The sequence below is a fragment of the Panthera leo genome, chromosome D2 (assembly GCF_018350215.1).
Source record: "Panthera leo isolate Ple1 chromosome D2, P.leo_Ple1_pat1.1, whole genome shotgun sequence".
NCBI classification, from domain to species: Eukaryota; Metazoa; Chordata; class Mammalia; order Carnivora; family Felidae; genus Panthera; species Panthera leo.
The window spans coordinates 18,458,739-18,475,513 of NC_056689.1; the positions used below are offsets into that span (position 1 = coordinate 18,458,739).

General features: G+C 39.8%; 1 protein-coding gene across 4 annotated transcripts in view; it reads left to right on the forward strand.

Annotated features, from left to right (window-relative positions):
* The first annotated feature begins 1,740 nt into the window (after positions 1 to 1,740).
* NUP133 (nucleoporin 133) overlaps positions 1,741 to 16,775 on the forward strand; it is a 55,932-nt gene continuing 40,897 nt past the window's right edge. For 2 of the 4 annotated variants that reach the window (XM_042908514.1, XM_042908515.1), the window contains exons 1-8: positions 1,741 to 1,996; positions 4,302 to 4,420; positions 6,419 to 6,522; positions 8,206 to 8,313; positions 9,981 to 10,115; positions 10,742 to 10,912; positions 12,525 to 12,680; positions 12,978 to 13,048. In XM_042908514.1, the coding sequence (XP_042764448.1) occupies positions 1,815 to 1,996; positions 4,302 to 4,420; positions 6,419 to 6,522; positions 8,206 to 8,313; positions 9,981 to 10,115; positions 10,742 to 10,912; positions 12,525 to 12,680; positions 12,978 to 13,048 (1,046 nt within the window). In that variant the 5' untranslated portion in view covers positions 1,741 to 1,814. Of the gene's footprint in view, positions 1,997 to 2,171; positions 2,270 to 3,170; positions 3,300 to 4,301; positions 4,421 to 6,418; positions 6,523 to 8,205; positions 8,314 to 9,980; positions 10,116 to 10,741; positions 10,913 to 12,524; positions 12,681 to 12,977; positions 13,049 to 16,775 lie in introns of those variants that run through there. The other 2 variants (XM_042908516.1, XM_042908517.1) reach the window with 2 other exon arrangements.

Genomic DNA, 16,775 nt, shown 5'->3' on the forward strand with positions numbered 1-16,775 from the left:
GAGTTCGAGCCCCGTGTCGGGCTCTGGGCTGATGGCTGCTTCTGATTCTGTGTCTCCCTCTCTCTCTCTCTGCCCCTCCCCTGTTCATGCTCTGTCTCTCTCTGTCTCAAAAATAAATAAACGTTAAAAAAAATTTAAAAAATAAATAAATAAAACCTTCCAGCTAATTCAACTGGCAAATAATACTGATGGATGGTTTGATTTGCATCTCTTAATAATTACTAGTGAAGTTGAAGACCTTTTCATTGTTTTTGGTCATTTGTAGTCTTTGACTTAATGCTAGCTCATGCCCTTCGTACATTTCCATCTTTTCCTATTGGGGTAGCTGGCTTTCTCTTACTGATTTTCTTTAAAGAGTATTATTTATTGGAAATGCTGGTTTTCAGCTGGTTTGCCCTCACTATGTTTGTGGTTTTTGACATCCACAAATATAGTCATATATTATGTAATTCTCACAAGTGAGTACTATTCGTAATCTAATAAAGGCTCAAAAAGGTGACACAGATAGCAAATAGCAGAGGTGATTTGAAGCAAGTCCCATTTGATTCGAGTCTATGCCCTCAATTACTACACCAGTCGTTATCAAAACGTCCCCAGATGGCAGCATCACCAACACCTGGAAACTTGTTAGAAATGTAAACACGCAAGCCTTAGCCCAGACCTAGGACTCAGACGCTGTGGGTAGGCAGCAATGCGGCTTAACAAGCCCTCCAGGTGATGAAGCACCCTTGAGTGTGAGAGCCACCGCACTACGCTATCCCCTCCTTCTTGATTTCCCCGTATGAGAGACTATACTATTTAAAATGAGGCCCGAAGTAAGGAAATGAATTTTTTTTTTAATTAGGAAACGGCAGCCACTAGGAAAATGTCGCATCCTCGGTAGTGATAAAGAAGCACTCCGCTGCCCCCAAGGCATAGTCCTGAGTATCTACTGTTTCACTCGCCCTCCCCACCATACACTGCGGGAGGCTGACATCCATGGACTGTACTCAGGAGCCACAGTGTCCCAGCCTGTTGCAGTGGCGGGAAGTGTGAAGAATGACTCTAGGGTAGCGCCCTTATTTTTGACTTGGGTGATCGGCCAATTTTACCAAGTAGGGCAGAGGTGGTAGGAGAGGGGTCCAAAAGGAAAACAAGAATTTAGCAGGTGTATTGTGAGGAGTCTGCAGGACATGCAGGGCAAAGTGTTAGGAGCCCTCAGTTTTTGACCAAGATCCGGGATAGAGGTGGACTTGGGGTGTTACTAGCGTGGATGAGACAGTGCGGGGCTGAATGGGGAATGACAAACCTAGAGACCAACAAATACAACGCTAAGAGTGAAACCAGTGACAGCTTTTCGGTTTTTCTCCCTTCTCAGCGACGGACACTTTCCAGTTCCCCAAGAGGCTCAGAAAAGACCAGCGTGCAGAGAGGCTTTGCCTTCAGGGTGCTAGCGGGCCAGCCCCACCCACCGGAGTCGAGAAGGGCACCTGGCTTTCCAGTTTCACTTCTCCGGAGGCTAGAGACACCCGCCAGCTGCCTAGAACCCTCCACACTAGCCACCGCTGCGATCACGCCTCGCGGCGGGACACTACCCTCTGACGTCATTACGACGCGCCCCCTTCCAAACCGCCCCCACCACGCCCCGCGCCTCGGCGCTGCCCTTTGACGTCTGACCGCGCGCTCTCCCCCGCCACCTCGACCACGCCCCGCGACTCGGCGCCGTGCTTTTAACGTCATCAGCGCGCGCCCTCCCGCTCGCGGGTGTTCAAGCTCCGCGCGCGAGCGGAGTTTCAGCCCCACAGGCGGAGTGTCCGTCGCCTCTCCTTTCCGTCATGTTCCCGGCCGTCTCCTCTCCGCGGACACCGGGGCCCGGGACTCGAAGGGGCCCGCTGGCCGGAGTCGGGCCGGGCTCCACGCCCCGGGCGACAAGCAGGAAAGGTCTATCCCTGGGGTCTGCAGTCAGCTCCCCGGCGCTCTTTTCGCCGGTCGGCCGGCGTAGCTCGCTGAGCTCGCGGTAGGTGATCGTCCCCGGTTGGGTCTGGTGAACAATAGAGTTAGTGGGCCTGATGGGGTAGTGTCTCCAGACGCCTTCGGAACGCGGAGGAGGGGGCGGGGAGGTAATGCCAAGGCTGGGGGAACTAGACCTTCGCCATCTTTGCGAGCCTCAGTTTAATTCATCTCTTAAGCCTTCACTTTGCACTTTTCATGGAATTACCTCTGTGTATAAGTGAACAAATTGGATTTCAGTCAGTGGTTACCTGCCTCCTTACTACCCCCGTCTTCCATTGTAAGTCAGTCATGATTCATTTGGTGAAATGGCAATAGTAGGCGACCTGAGCCTGCTTCTCTTAAGGCCAAATGAATCAATACGAAAACCCTCGACGACGGTGGGAATGAGGATCTCCAATTCTGGAAAGTGATGTTATGCCTAACATAGTTACTGCCATTAATATCTGCTGACTGATAATTACATGACTTTTAGCAAGAGAAGTTATCTTTGCAGCTAAATTAATAGGGGAAAGTCTTTCCTAGCAGGGAGATAAGAATAGTAGTTTTGTTCCCAAATAAAAGTGTGGCACATCAGTCCACGTCATTCCTTAAACCATACTCTGCATCCTGCTTTCATAATTAATCTAGAACTGTAGAAGGTAACATGTTTCTAAGTAGTTTCCTCCGAATTCATCTACGAAAAAAGAATTTTCCTTTGCAAGAAAAGTGTAATATTGGGTCTTGAGCTTATAGTTAAAATTATCTATAGATGCTTGCAATACTTTAAAGGAGAAATGATTTTTAATTTTTTTAAGTTTATTTTACTTACTTTGAAAGAGAGTGTACACAGGAGGGGCAGAGAGAGAGAGAATCCCAAGGCTCCACACTGTCATCTCGGAGCGCGATGTGGGGCTCAAACTCACCAACCGTGAGATCATGACCTGAGCAGAAAAGAGGATTTGGTTGTTTAACCCACTGAGCCACCCGGGTGCTCCAAGGAGACATGATTTTTAAAGAATTCACTGCGTCTTTGACTTTTACATCTCGAAAGTGCTCTTCAAAGTGGTGATCTTTCAGTGTTTTTTTTACTACCTTTGAGAAAAGTAAAGCTGTACTTTATTTAATGCGTTTTGTTTCAAATCTCTTTTTACCTTCCAGTGATCATTTAAAGAAAAATCTTTGTTGTAATACTCTCAAGAAACAAAGCTCACTTAATCCTCATGATAAGAGATGGAATAAATTTTATACTGGTAACTTTACATTATTTTTTGAATGTTGACAAGGTGAAAAGATCTAATTTCTACACTGTATCTGCTATTAAAGAACAGGTAACAGCAGATACTCATGACCCTATTTAATTTCTTAGTTATAGAAATCTGGTAGATTTCATGTAATCCTAGAGCTGATGAGGGCAAAATGGGTGAAGGGGAGTGAGAGGTACAGGCTTCCAGTTAGGAAATGGGTAAATAATGGTGATGAAAAGTACAGCCTAGGGAATATAGTCAACAGTACTGTAATAGGGTTGCGTGGTGACAGATGGTAACTGTCCTTGTGAGCATAGCATAGAGTTTCGAATCACCATGTTGTACATCTGAAACTAAAGTAACGTGTGTCAGTTATACTTCAATTAAAAAAAATTCTAGGGGCACCTGGGTGGCTCAGGTGGTTAAGCATCTGACTTCGGCTCAGGTCACGATCTCATGGTCTGTGAGTTCAAGCCCTGCGTCAGGCTCTGTGCTGACAGCTCGGAGCTTGGAGCCTGCTTTGGATTCTGTGTCTCCCTCTCTCTCCACCCTCCCCCACTTGTGCTCTGTCTCTCTCTCTCTCTCTCTCTCTCTCTCTCAAAAATAAATAAACATTAAAAAAAAAAATTCCAGAGCTGATGAGAGCTGAAAGATAATCTAATCCAATGTTTGTAAAACTTTTTGGCCACAGTGTAGGATAAATTCTAGTTTATATCCTATTTTATTTTTCAGAAATGTTAATTGAGACCCTCACAGTGACCCACAATTTGGAAAATGCTGATCTAGTCCAACCTTTGTATTACATAGCGAAGGATACAGTCATATAAAGAGTTTAAGTGAACGGAGCATGCATCTGATTACTAGAGCATAAGAGTCAGAAGCCAAATTTTCCTATATCCTGTCAGTCTTTTTTTAATGTAAAATATATTTACACAGTACACATGAGCCAGAGTTTTCTTTTACTGCTACAGCTCATTTTTTTTCTTGTTTATCAAAGATCTTTTCTTTATATGAAAATAGTACATAAAAGTAAGCATAACGGAAAATTTTAAATATCATGCAAGTTGTATGGTCTCTTTTCTTTAGAGGAACACCTACACGAATACTGCCACACCACTGTGTAACTGAGTCTATGAACTATGATGTGAAAACATTTGGATCTTCTCTCCCTGTTAAAGTAATGGAAGCCCTAACATTGGCTGAAGGTGAGTGTCATTTCCATTTGCCTATATTAGCAATTCAGAATGAAGCCTGTCCCTGGGTCCGAGATTGAAATTTGTGCTTTTTCTGGTATACCTTCACTTAAATGGGGTAGAAACAGGTAACATTTGGTTTTCCATGAATTGCAAAATGTAATAAATTTGAGAAGCAGAGTGAGTCCATTTTTAGCACAGATTACTTCTTCAGTGGTCGTAAACACTGCATATGCAAAACTCAGTCCAATTTCAAAATTTGATTGCGAGTGTCATGTTATGAGTATGGGTATAATAACCACTCTGTCATGTTATGAGTATGGGTATAATAACGTTATTGTAAGATCAAGTCTTACCTCCATTTCTGGATCCTTTGGAGTATCCCAGAGGCTATATGTACACATTTATGTTATCAGCGTAAAGTACCTTCAGGAGATTCTGTTGGCAGAGAATTAGAGTGGGAGTTTGGAAGATGCAGTCACGCAAGCGTCAGAAAGGCAACAGTAAGGATAAGGGGTTGGGTGACTGGCAGAACAAAGTTCACAGCATCCTCCATGATCTGCCCAAGTCATTTTTATTTATGATTCAATTCTAGATTTCTGTGATTTTTTTGGAACAGTGTTTTTCAAACTGTAGGTAGTGACTGAAATCAGTTTAGTGGTCATGGCCAGCACTTAAAAAAATTGAAAGCAAAACATCAGAGTGCGTTTTATGTCATAATGTTACATAAGTTTTGTGTGTTTTACTTAAATTACATGTGAATGCATCATGATATAAAATATATTTCATATTGTGAATGATGGTCAAATAAGTTTAAAGTACTCCATTCTAGAAGGAATATTTCTCATCAACTTGAACTACGTATCTTGCCTGTGAGACCTTGGGAACCCAGGTACAGAGGTTTTCAGACAACTAAACTTCCACTGTAACCTCCATCATGTACTTTTCTTGTTTTAATTATATATAGCATGTATTATATTTTTCTTTAGTCCTCTAAAAATTTCAGCTCAAATAGTATTTAAACCTTTTAACATACTCCTGGTTCATGCCACCAGACTGTTAATAACAAATAGTACACAGCCTCAGAGGAGAGAGTCCCTCAAAATCAAGATGTGTAAACTTAAGGGTGTGTAAACTTGAAGAACTTTTCTGAATATGGAAACCTACCAAGTGCTGTGTGTTAAGTCAGGGACCCCACAGGTTTGCCAGTAGAGTCTTTGGAGCTGCTATATTGCTTTCAGGAAATGAAAATATTGAACAGATACTCTAATTCAGCAAAAGCCCACACTTAGCCTAGGCATGATTTAGTATTTTAGCTTGTAGATTATTGATGCCTTTTATTTTGCCCTTCTACCCTGCTTTAGGCAAAGAGCAGAGCTCAAATTAATTAAGTTTCCAGGGCTAACACACTTAACTGAGGTTTACCGCCAGTGCTTATGACAGCAATATACTAATTTAGTTTTGTCACTTACTATGGAATGCAACCCTTGATGTCTACGTATAATGAAGTGATTTATCAAACTTTTAAAGAAGGTATTTGAAAGTCATGTTCTTTTGAAGGAATAATTTTTTCTTGAAATTCTTTATATATTTAATGAGAGAGATTATTATTTGCATTGCTGTATCAAAATAAAATTATGAATGTTACTAAATATTGTAGAAAGTAAGATACTTGTTTATGGCCAATATTAAAAGATAGTAAACCTAAGGCCAAAATATAAAAGGCTAAAAGGCTAAAAGTGGTTATCAAAGTTAAATGGCTCTCTTGTTTTGGATATTAATAACTCTAACTCTTGAATTACTCAAGGGCATTTTTTTCATATGAATGAATCTTTTTTATCTGTGGTAATTACTTTTTTTTTTTCCAATAAAGAATGTATCCATAAAGAAGATCTTGGTATAAGGAATTTTAACAGTTTTTCTTTTCTGTTTCTTTTTTTTTTTTTGTTACAGTTTTTCTTACTCGTTCTTTGAGGTTAAATATGTAAGTTATGTACTTTTTTTTTTTAGTTGATGATCAGCTGACTGTTCACATAGATGAAGGTGGATGGGCTTGTCTGGTCTGCAAAGAGAAACTCATTATTTGGAAGATTGCTCTGTCACCTATTACTAAGGTAATGGCTCTTGAGAAAGCTAGAAGGAGAAGAGGAAAGGATTACCAGTTGGCTCTTAATTTTTACTCTAAATTTTTAGAGTTGTTGGAGGACACAATCTGAATTTACTCATTAGATTTGCATTTTCATAGTGGTATGAATTACAGAGCATACATTCACATTTTTATGTTGGGAAAAAAAGTTTCTCCCCTTTCATAATTTTAAATAGGATCCATGTTATTAAAATTTTTAGTGAGTGTTATGAATGCCATGCCAGTCTGCCTAATGAAGTTTAAGAATAAATACTGCCCACATTAGCTAATGAACTGAGCTTATTTCTTTTTTTAATTTTTTTCTTTTTTTTTTTCTTTTTTTTCAACTTTTTTTTTTTTTTTTTTTTTTTTTTTTTTTTTGGGACAGAGAGAGACAGAGCATGAACGGGGGAGGGGCAGAGAGAGAGGGAGACACAGAATCGGAAACAGGCTCCAGGCTCCGAGCCATCAGCCCAGAGCCTGACGCGGGGCTCGAACTCACGGACCGCGAGATCGTGACCTGGCTGAAGTCGGACGCTTAACCGACTGCGCCACCCAGGCGCCCCTTTTTGTATTTCTTTTTTTTTCAACTTTTTTTTTTTTTTTTTTTTTTTTTTTATTTTTGGGACAGAGAGAGACAGAGCATGAACGGGGGAGGGGAATTTTTTTCTTTTGAGAGAGAGAGTGAGGGAGAATCTTAAGCAGGCTCCATGCTGAGTGCAGAGCTCAATCCCACGTGATTGATGCTGGGCTCAATCCCATGAACCTGGTGTCATGATCTGCGCTGATATCAAGAGTCGGATGCTTAACTGACTGAGCCATCCAGGCGCCCCTGAGGTTATATATTTCTAAGATAGGACTATGATTCACTGAGTCTACTGAATGGTGTTTAATGGGAAAAAAATGATACCAATTTTAGCAATTGCTAGTTTAACTTTCAGTTGTCGGTTTCTCACATGGGATTATCATTTGCGTTTCTAGGAACTTATCCTCGGCAACCTATTTTCCTGTCTGTTCCAGATGAGGCATAGTCTCTTGCAACCACTCACTGGTCACTGTTACTGGGCCATCGTTCTGTTGGACCTGGGGATTCTTGCTTACTTAAACTCTTCGTGTCTGCTGGCCTCTGTACTTCTGCCGAGAAGATAGTATTTGTAGTTAAGAGCATAGGTGAGGGAAAGTTCTGGGGGCCATGAAGAGTTAGCAGCAGGAGCCTGATATTTGGCTGAGGCTAAGAAATATTTTCTAGACACCTTGGTATAATTAATTGCTCTGTAGTCATGCTGATTTTAGATGTCAAATAAATCAAGACTAGACTGGGAAAATTCCATAGGAAGCCTACATACTTCTTTACGGGAAGTATGACTTCTCTTAAGTCTTGCAGACTTTTTTTAGTCTAGAAAGATACTGAGCTAGTTGATGTTCAGAGTCTGGTCTAGCTCTTAAGTTTTTCTGATTCTATATCTCTTAAAATATTTTGCTTTAAAATGACTGAAGGGCCTGACGAGAAGCTGATCAAAAAGATGTGAGAAAAAAGTACGTTTGTAGAATATTTCCAGCAATGACTCAGATTCTGAAATGTACAAGGAAGGGAAATCATGAAGTCGGGGTGCATATGCAAAGAATCGGATTTGATGTGAAAGATTTTTTTTTGTTTGGGTTTGTTCTTTAGTTATCTGTTTGCAAAGAGCTTCAGCTGCCACCAAGTGACTTCCACTGGAGTGCTGACTTGGTGGCTCTCTCTTATTCTGCTACCTCAGGTGAAGCACATTCTACTCAGGTAGGTGACTTAAATGCTTGATGTGTGTGTGTGTGTGTGTGTGTGTGTGTGTGTGTGTGTGTGTGTGTGTATTTTTTTTTTTTTTAATTTAAATAAGGGAAGTTGTAACATTGGAGGAATTATCCAATCAACATTATCCAAGTTGATTCAGAGACATAACTGTAAAGCTACAGGAATCAAGATACTAGTATTGGCAAAGAGGTAGACACCTAAGGGCAACTGAACAGAATAGAGAGTGCAGATGCAGATCAACAAAGAGGTGTCCCTTTGGTCTTTAACAGAGCTGCAGTAGCAAGCCAGTGAAGTAAGGGTAGTCTTTGCGGCAAATGGTGCTGGGACCATTGGGCATCCTTAGGCAAAAAACAAAACAAAAAAACACCTCATACCGTATACAGAGGTTAACTCAAAATGGATCGTAGGTCTAGATGTAAAATGTTTAGAAGAAAACAGGAGAAAATCATCATGACGTGGCGTTAGACAAAGAGTTTTGGGAAATCACCGAAAGCATGATTCATGAAAGAAAAAAATAGATAAGGCAGACTTCATCAAAATTAGAAACTTGGTGTCAGAGACACTGACAAGAAAATGAAGAGACAAGCTACAGACTGGGAGAGAATCTTTCCAAGTTATATATCCAACAGAGGACTTATATCTAGAATGTAAAACAAACTCTGAAAGCTTAATAAGAAAACAACCCAATTTAAAAACAGGGGACAGGGCTTGAACAGACACTTTATCAAAGAGGATGTAAGGATGTCACAGAGATGTTCACATCATTAGTCATTAGAGAAATGTAAATCAAAACTAGAGTGAGATATCACAGTACTACGTATTACAGTGGCTGAAATACAAAGTACTTGAACTGGCAAGTGCTGACAAGGATGTAGAGCAACTGGAAATTGTGCTTTGCTGGTGGGAATGCAAAGTGGTACAGCTACTTGACTTTCACTTTCTAGTAGTTAAAATACACTTGCTGTTTTGACCGAGCAATTCCATTCTTGGCTGTTTACCTCAGAGAAATTAAAACTTACGTTTACACAAAAAACAGTACATGAATGTTACAGCATTCATATCACATTGTTTATGATAGCCAAAGGTGGAAACAACCCAAATGTCCTTTAGCGAGTGAATGAATAAACGAATGGTTTCATCCATAGAATGGAATAGTACTCAGCAGTAAAAAGGAATGAGCTCTTGATACAAGTGACAACCTGGATGTATCTCAGAGACATGCTGAGTGAGATCAACAGTGCTTAAAGGTTACATTCTGTATGGTTTCATTTGCTTGACATTCTCAGAAAGATGAAACTATGATGATGGAAATAGTGGTCGCCAGGGTTAGGATAGGGGAAAGGTCTGATCATAAAGGGATACATAGCACTAGGGAGTTTTGGATGTTAATGGAACTGTGCTGTATTCTTATTGTGGTGGTAGTTACATGGATCTTTGCGTGTGTTAAAATTTACAGAACTGCACAGCAAAAGGAAAAGAAAGTCAATTTTATAATGTGATAATTTTTAAAATACAAAAAAAGAGGTGGTTTTTTTCCCCCTAATTTCTCTTAAATAATAAATTGCCCTGTTTTCTTTTTATCAGTGTCACCAGATTGCTAGTTTTAGGGTACTTCTTTTTACTGTGATTGCTGAGCGTTATGATCTTGTTTCAAGGCTGTTGCTGTCATGGTTGCCACCAGAGAAGGATCCATCCGCTATTGGCCAAGCCTTGCCAGTGAAGACATCTACACAGAGACCTTCGTGGATTTAGGAGGTGATAAGACTTACAGTTTCCTAACAGCAGTGCAGGTATACAATAGATATTCTTTTATATTTATTGGAAAGCTGTAATTTGACTTGGAAGTGAGATGTGAACAACTAAAAATACAGGGTTTTGAATAGACCATACAGGCCAGAGAGGAATTCAGGAGCCAAGAGAAGAATGTAAGGGTCTAGGATTTGAACAGTTGGGCAAAGGAAAGCCCTTCTCCTAGGACTCTGAAATACCAGTATCCGGATAGTAGCCAGCGGTATTCATTTCTTTCGGAAATATTTTCTGATGGTGGCTTTGAAGCCCTTAGACGTTATGAAGTCTGGTTGGCTAAAATACACTCTGTAGGTCGACCAAAGAATAAAATGTGGTACTTGATTTGTTGAACCTGTAATGTGATGAACCTGTAATTTAAAAATCAGAATTCAGACACTCAATGAAAAAAACAGAATTGCAACTGAAGGTTTCCTATGTAGAATTAGTAGTATTATGTGAATGGATTCATAAGTAAATCATTTTAATAAAGTTTTCTTTTTTTATTCTTTTAAATCTGTTTTAAGGGAGATGCTAGATCATTTATCTCTGTATCAAAGCATTTTTTGTTAATGTTCTTCATCTTAGTTATAGAAGCTTACTTAACGAATTTCACGATATTTGTTCATAGGGAGAAAGTTTTATTTTGTCCTCATCGGGAAGCCAGCTGATTCGACTGATACCTGAAAGTTTAGGAAAGATTCATCAACATATCCTGCCTCAAGGACAAGGCATGCTTTCAGGAATTGGTCGGAAGGTTTCTTCTCTCTTGGGGATTTTATCTCCAAGTACTGATCTCATCGTAAGTTGATGAAATGACGTTGTTTTATGAGCCTGTTTCTTCATGAAATCATTAAGTTGGAAGTTTCCTATGAAGTTGATATTGCCTCCGTATGAACACTAGTGTATATGAAATAAAACCTTTGATCTTTTCAATGATGCATATTTATTGTGATCAAATGAGATGCCATACTAACCCTCTCACACTGTAACTGTAATATTCTTAAATAAATCATATGGATTCTTTTGAATCTTCGAATTAAAACTGTTTTGTAAAATTATATATGTGCTTAAGGACCAGTTTTGCTTTTTAGACTTAACCAAAAGTGTGTTCACTCCCATTACTGCAGCTGTTTGTGTGGATGACTCAAATCTGGGTCTGTTGGCTGGGCTTGTGCCTCAGGCTCTGGACTAGTGAAGGGAGGCGGATGGGAGCTCACATTTATGGAGCATGGTGGGTGCTCTGTAGTTGTTATCTCGAGTAACAATTACAATCACCTATGATGTAGAGAGCTTTCTCCCCAGTTTGCCAATGAGAATACGGCCTCAGGGATGTCATGTAAGCTGCCTGAGGTTATGGAACGACTCCGTGCCCAGGCACGTTAGAATGGAAAGCACATTTTCTTTCTACTGTGCTCTTCCCTTCTAATTTCAGGTTGCTCTCATCATCTGCTTTCTTGATGCTCTTTGAACCTAAAACCTGACCTGTCTGAAAACAAATGGACCATATTCCTTTTTCTCTCCCATTTTCTACACCAAAAGTGTATATAAAACTTCTCTTTTGACCTGTTTATTTCTGTCCATGACCCTGTTTTTTCAGTGACCCAGGTATAAACCTTGATTGTGTGTGTGTGTGTCTCTGTCTCCTTCTTACTTACCAGATACTGTAGATTTGATTTCTGTCATGTCTCATTTTCATCCCTGTCTTTTGCTTCCATTGTTATGCCCTAATCTGTACTCTTGCTAAATTTCCCCTAAGCTCTTGGTGCCAGTTCCGTTCACTCACCGTCGGCCTCCTTACCCATTAGTGGCCAGAATCATGGTGACAAGAGAAACGGAGAAAATTAGGGCTTCAGCTCAAAACAGTCGTGTGCCCATCTTAAAAAAAAACACGTCTGTACTTCATAACCAAGTGTATACTTGAAAAGGCAAAATAATCTGCCTACATGTAACTAACTATACACATCCCTGCCACATTCACTTTCCTGTAACACAGCTCTTGAGTTCAAAAGCCATTGAGAATATCTCCCTTGCTTACTAGGTTTACAAACTCATATTCCCGACTCTCTGCCGTGTGTCCCTCATGTTTCATTTAAGCATTATTTCTACTTGTAACATTGAGCATTATTTCCAATGTGCTGGTTGCTCTTTGAAAGACCTTACAACTTTCCTAACTCCCAACTGTGCTCTTTGTGGGCTGTCTGCTTTCATATTTCTGCCTATGAAAATCTGACCTGGCTTTCAAGGTCCATTTGAGGATCACTCCTTTCTTTGAATCCTAAATGAAGAATTCTGCTAAGATTACTAATAGAATACTCACAAAATATATAAAATTTAGATTTCAGAAAAATAGTTCATTAACATTAGAACTAAAAAAAATCTATAAACTTAACCTTTTTCTTCTCTCCATACAGCTTTCAAGTGTCCTTTGGGATAGAGACAGAGCAAGTTTTTATAGCCTGACAAGTTCAAACATCAGTAAATGGGAATTAGATGATTCTTCAGAAAAACAAGCACATAGTTGGGATATAAACAGAGCTCTGAAGGAAAACATTACTGATGCTATTTGGGTAAGGAACAATAATATTCATTTCTGTAATTCACATTTATGGCTATATGAGAATGCTAGTTTCTCTCATTATTTAGATGACATTATGCAATGCACTGTTTTTAGCCATCAGATAAACAGGGCGCATTCAATCTCTAGAAATAGTGGAACTCACTGATTTACCTAATAATTTTTAAAATGCATCCATTATTTTTATTTATTTAATAACTATTTGAACCGTTTAGTAGGTGCTGGGAATACAAAGTTGAAAAGAAATCCTTACACTCCAGGAGCTTACGTTATTGATGTTTTCACGTAGGGATCTGAGAGTAACTACGAAGCTATTAAAGAAGGGGTCAACATTCGGTATTTGGATTTGAAGCAGAACTGGTAAGCAGTTAGTTTGTCTCATAAAGAATATAGATCGTTGTTTGGGAAAATAATGTTTATTATAAAATGATGAGCAGTCTTGCTATCTGTTCTTCTAATGCTAATCCTTTCATACTGTTATACCTCACTCAATGATTTTATGTTCTTTATCTAGAGATGCTGGTTCATTTGACAAATGTAGGCAGTTCTCAGCCTTCAGCTGTGTATTCTTATATTACTTGCCTGCCCTAGTTCAAGACTCATCTTTCCTGCTCTCATGGCTGGAGCTTCTCTTTCTTCGTGCTAAGAAATGCCCTCCCTGCTGCTGTGGGTGCTCCGTGCTGTCCTCCTTCTCTTCTCAGTGGAGATACCAGGCATATTTGTCCACATCTTTTGCTTTAGTAAGCCTGTGTTTGTGGCTGTATTGGAGAAAGGAAGGTGGGGTGAGGTTTTGTCTTGGCAATACACGTTAGAACTCAGAGTTTATAGTCCCAGTGAATTTCCTCTTAGAAACAAGGCTCTAAGTGGTACTTAAGATCCCAGGTTAGTCTGATAAAGTTAATATATCCTGTCTTACTTAGTTTTAATACCAAAGGTCATATGGAACTTAAAAATCATTCGTAACATGGCGTCCATGAGAAAGTTCGTAATCAGTGCCAATGTATGACTTGGAATCCTTCAAAACACAACTTACCAGAAGTTAAAGGCAGTTTTTATGTGTTTTTAGGGTAATTTAATTTAGTAGAACAAATTCTTATCTCTTGGAAGGATATTATAGTTTTGCTGTATAATTTTTCTCTCTCAGGCTCTTGAGAATGTCAGTAAGATCCTTCTTTATAGTTTCTGAAAACCTTATATAAACTATCAAAGAGGTATAAACAATAGTATATACTGAATTCTCATGTATGGTTTAATTAAATATAGTTTATCTGTTTTCCTTTATCTTTACCAGACTTTCAGAGATTTAGAACTGCTGGTAGGACGCAACCCACGTGGGCATACGATGCAGACATGTTTCCACATACACTTTTCAGAATGGAGACGTGGGCTGAAAACAGAAAAGAGAAACATACTTAGGAATTGCTGTACTGGGCCAAACCCCAAGCTCCTTTCCCCCATTTTTGTCATGCTAACAAGATGCTTGTGGGGTTTGCAAGACACGGCTCTTGTTCTCCTTCTGGGCCCTCTAGTGATCCATATGGAGTATCTGTGTCTGCATATGTTTCTTCATTTAAGAATAGTGTTTGTTGGGGCACCTGGGTGGCTCAGTCGGTTAAGTGTCTGACTTCGGCTCAGGTCATGATCTCACGGTTTGTGAGTTCGAGCCCCCGGTCGGGCTCTGTGCTGACAGCTCAGAGCCTGCCTGGAGCCTGCTTCGGATTCTGTGTCTCCCTCTCTCTGCCCCCCCCCCCCCCCCCACTCACACTCTCTTTTTCTGTCTCAAAAATAAAAACATCAAAAAAACTTAAAAAAAAAAAAAGAAAAAGAAAGAATAGTGTTTGCCTTCCCAGTGCTTATGGATGCTCCTTGATCTGTTGTTCGTTTTGGCCAGGTTTACAACCAAGGCTTATATTTTCAGTGAGCAGGCTTATAAGTTCTTTTACTAGATTATTACTGACAAAACTCAGATTCATTTTATTTTTATTTTATTTTATTTTATTTATTTTTTATTTTATTTATTTTTTATTTTATTTTATTTTATTTATTTTTTATTTTATTTTATTTTATTTTATTTTATTTTATTTTATTTTATTTTATTTTTTTAAGCTAATTTATTTTTGAGAGAGAGGCACAAGTCGGGGAGGGGCAGAGAGAGAGGGAGACACAGAATCTGAAACAGGCTTCAGCCTCTGAGCTGTCAGCACAGAGCCCGATGCGGGGCTTGAACTCACAAACCATGAGATCATGACCTGAGCCGAAGTCGGACCCTTAACTGATTGAGCCACCTAGGCTCCCCTCAGATCATTTCATTTCATTCCATTCCATTCCATTCCATTCCATTCCATTCCATTCCATTCCATTCATTTTAATTTTTTTTTTTAATGTTTATCTTTGAGAGAGAGAGAGAGACAGAGTGCGAGTGGGAGAGTAGCAGAGAGAGGGAGACAAAGAATCAAAGCAGGCTCCAGGCCCTGAGCTGTCAGCCCAGAGCCCAACGTGGGGCTCAAACTCATGAACCGAACCACAAGATCGTGATTTCAGCCAAAGTCGGACGCTTAACTGACTGAGCCACCCAGGCGCCCCTCAGATAGCTTCATTCTAGATATGAAGTTGGATTTTTTAAATCATAAATGTATTATGTATGTACTCACATAAAAATTTGTTAAATTTTTGCTGGTTTGCAAAATTTTCATTATCTATTGTTCTGTCATCTCTACTACCTAAAACAGCTTCATGGTTTTTAGAATGTGACAATGTTTTTCTAAAGATGTCAAACCTGGCCTAGCACCACTCTCTAAGGAGTTCTGTTAGATGTGTCTCCATGACTCGGCGCTCCTTATCACCCAGTGATGTAGTCTTTATTTTATTTTTATTTATTTATTTTTTAATGTTAATTTTTAGAGAGAAGGAGAGGTGGAGAGAGAGGGAGAGAGAGAATCCCAAGCAGGTTCCACACTGTCAGTGCAGAGCCCAACACGGGGCTCGAACTCACGAACTGTGAGATCATGACATGAGCAGAAACCAAGAGTTCGACACTTAACTGACTGAGCCACTGAGGCCCCCTGAGGCAGTCTTTAAAGTAACTTCAACGTAGAGTCTTATCATCGGTGTAACCAACTGTACCTCCGTCCTTGGTATTTTTAAGACTGCATTCTCCAGGAGCTCGCTCGGTTCCTTTTTTGTGTTGTGTTTTGGCAATACTTTTCATCTCTGTGACTTGTTTATTGTATAACTGAAAGTTTGTACTTCTTAGCCCGCTTTATTTCACCCATTCCCTCACCCCCCTCCCTTCTGGGGAGTCTTCTTTTGTTTTTGTTCATTTGTTTTGTTTTTAAGATTCCACATGTAAGTGAAATTGTATGGTATTTGTCTTTCTGTGTCTGACTTATTTCACTTAGCATAATACCCTCTAGTTCCATTCATGTTGTCACAGATGGCAGGATCTCATTCTTTTTTATGGCTGGGTAATATTCCATCGTCTTTATCCGTTCATTTGTTAATGGACACTGGGGTTGATTCCATATCTCAGCTGTTGTAAACAATGCTGAATTAAACATAGGGGTGGGGCGCCTAGGTGGCTCAGTCAGTTAAGCATCTGACTTTGGCTTAGGTCGTGATCTCACGGTTCGTGGGTTCGAGCCCCACATCGGGCTCACTGCTGTCAGCACAGAGCCCGCTTCAGATCCTTTGTCCTCCTTTCTCTCTGCCCCTCCCCTGCTTGCTCTCTCTCTCTCTCTCTCTCTCTCTGTCTCAAAATAAAATAAACATAGGGGTGCATATATCTTTTTGAATTAGGGTTTCGTTTTGTTTGGATAAATACCCAATAGTGGAATTATTGGATCATATAGTATTTCAATTTTTAATTTTTCAGGAAACTTCTATACTATTTTCCATAGTGGCTGTACCAGGTTTGCATTACCACCAACAGAGTATGAGGGCTCCTTTTTCTCCACATCCTCACCAACACTTGTTAATGCTTGTCTTTTTGATTTTAGCCATTCTAATAGGTGTAAGGTATTATCTCATTGTGGTTTTGATATGCATTTCCCTGATGATTACTAATGTTGAGCATCTTTTTATATGGCTG